Source organism: Trichinella spiralis (assembly GCF_000181795.1).
Source record: "Trichinella spiralis strain ISS 195 chromosome Unknown Scfld6474, whole genome shotgun sequence".
Lineage (NCBI taxonomy): Eukaryota > Metazoa > Nematoda > Enoplea > Trichinellida > Trichinellidae > Trichinella > Trichinella spiralis.
Genome location: NW_003533413.1, coordinates 1 through 2,155, shown reverse-complemented (window position 1 = coordinate 2,155; position 2,155 = coordinate 1). Strand labels below are relative to the sequence as shown.

General features: G+C 37.2%; 1 protein-coding gene across 1 annotated transcript; it reads left to right on the top strand.

Annotated features, from left to right (window-relative positions):
- Positions 1 to 1,827: 1,827 nt before the first annotated feature.
- Positions 1,828 to 2,144, top strand: Tsp_14534 (hypothetical protein; the record flags this gene model as incomplete). The annotated part of the gene is made up of 1 exon (XM_003366150.1): positions 1,828 to 2,144. A coding segment is annotated over exon 1 (317 nt), but the record flags the coding sequence as incomplete, so codon positions are not given.
- Positions 2,145 to 2,155: the final 11 nt, after the last annotated feature.

The window sequence follows — 2,155 nt, the reverse complement described above, 5'->3', positions numbered from 1 at the left end:
CTGCTCCTACGGATTGTAACTAACTTTGCTGTTTGTTGAATTTTGCCGGCTTAGTCTCGGTATACCCTTCAACGTTTCCTTATCCTTGAAAATACAAGTTGTAAGGCTACGAATGCAAATGGTACAACAATGGCAACTACAGTGTACACCAACGCAATACTCACTTGAATTCAGGTGTTGAAAAACAGTTTAAAATTTACACCAAATGTACAAACACATGTTTCTTTATTTTTAAAAAGAATTCAAGATTTTTATTTCTTTCTAAAAATGATACATTCGAAGAAATACAATAGCTCTGGTGAACGGAAGCCAATTGCCATGGAATAAAGTAAAGATAAAATTCTCATCGAAACCAGAAACATTTTCAGATACCATCCCACCTATATTTTTTATTTGTATATCCATACACACATTCAGCAATCACCACTCCAACTTTTAGCTGAATAGCTACAGCTGTGGACAATTTATCACTTGTTCAATTTTCCTTTGTACTTGAACAGCCCTTAGCTACTCTTCAGAAAAGTTTCTGACAAAATGAAAAGCATCTTGTGCATAAATCTCGTTAAATTGCTAGCTAAAACGTAATTTATCTGACGAGCAAAGCAACTGTGAAACAATATTTATCAACGTGGATGGACAAAAGTAAAACACTTAGAAAGCGATGGACAGCACCAAGCAGAAAAGCTGCTGCAGCTTTTTCATTTCACGGGGCAGAGGATATTGCATACTTTGTGATATCAGCTTTGGTGCGCCATTTGTGGATAAATTAAAACTGTTGGCCCCATTTTCCAAATTTTTCAGACAGATTATCGATTTTCCTACATCTTGCATGGAAGTGGACATTGAATCGAGAAAAAATTTGAACAAGCAAAACATTCAGTTACAAAACATAGGAGAAGGTTGATATTCCTATGGACAGTGTTTAAGGTCTCAGACGAAAATTTTTTCCTTTACTATTCCTTGTTCTCTTTATGTCTGATAATTCTGATTTGCTTCTTGTAAGCAACCGTTGCAGTAAAACGTCCCTTGTTTTTGAAGCGAGGGCATACAAACTGAAACACCGGCAAACAGAAGAAATATCAGGGATGTTCCACAGTGTACACTCAATGTGCATCATGTGTTTACTGTTTTTAAAGAATAGTTTATTTTGATATAAAATAGGCTGCAGGGGTGCAATGTGTACAAATTTAAAAGCTACGGATGCTATTAGTAAGAAAGATCACTTTGAAACTTTCGCGGTGGATTCACCATTTTACTGAATTTCATTAAATAATTAATTGTAATTAATTTCATTAAATAAGTACCATTAAACAGTAATTTTTTAAATATATATAGGATATAAATAGTATAGATTTGAATATCAGCAAACTGACCATTGAAGAAAAACTAAAATTTGACAAATAGAACGCATTACAACGACAACCAGTAAAATTTAGGTTCGCGAAAACAAACAAAATTCATCACAGCCACAACCAGTGAAATTTCGCAGCGCCACAACAAATAAAATTCATCACAACGACAATCAATGAAAGTTAGCTTGTAAACCGATAAAATTTAAAACCAATCAAATTTGTATGGGAAATTTATAACCAATCAAATTTCGATGCGGCATGTCTTTGATGGCAAAAATGAGTCTACCCGCGGACGCCAGGACACTGTATACCTGTTTTCTACAGTGTGTAAAGTGCGAGGCAACTGCATTCGCAGTTTTAAAGTGCTTATGACAAATACTACAAGTCAGACCGTTCACAGGAACGTTGTAGTGCGTGCAGTGACTAACTATTCGGGCAAAAACAGCTTCAACGTGCTCGCAAGCCTGGCATTTGAATGGACCAGGATAAAAAAAATGTGAAACATGCTCTTACATCGCCTACCGATCCATGGCTAGAAGCGTCAGCGACAGTTTTGGGGTTTCCATGCGCTGAAGTCGAAAAGTTTGAACGCATTTTCGCACCGGAGAAATTTCGAAAAACCAGTTTCGAAAGCGACCTTGACCGAGCCGCCGCACACGCCGTTTACCCGCGTTTTTTGAGGTTTGAAAAGTGTGCCAAGAACTCACCCCGCCGCTTGCATTGCCAATTTTTTAAAACCCCACTTCCACCTTTGGTCCAAGGCGCTCCTATCAACTTCCTAAAAGGGACAAAGTTTGAAAAAA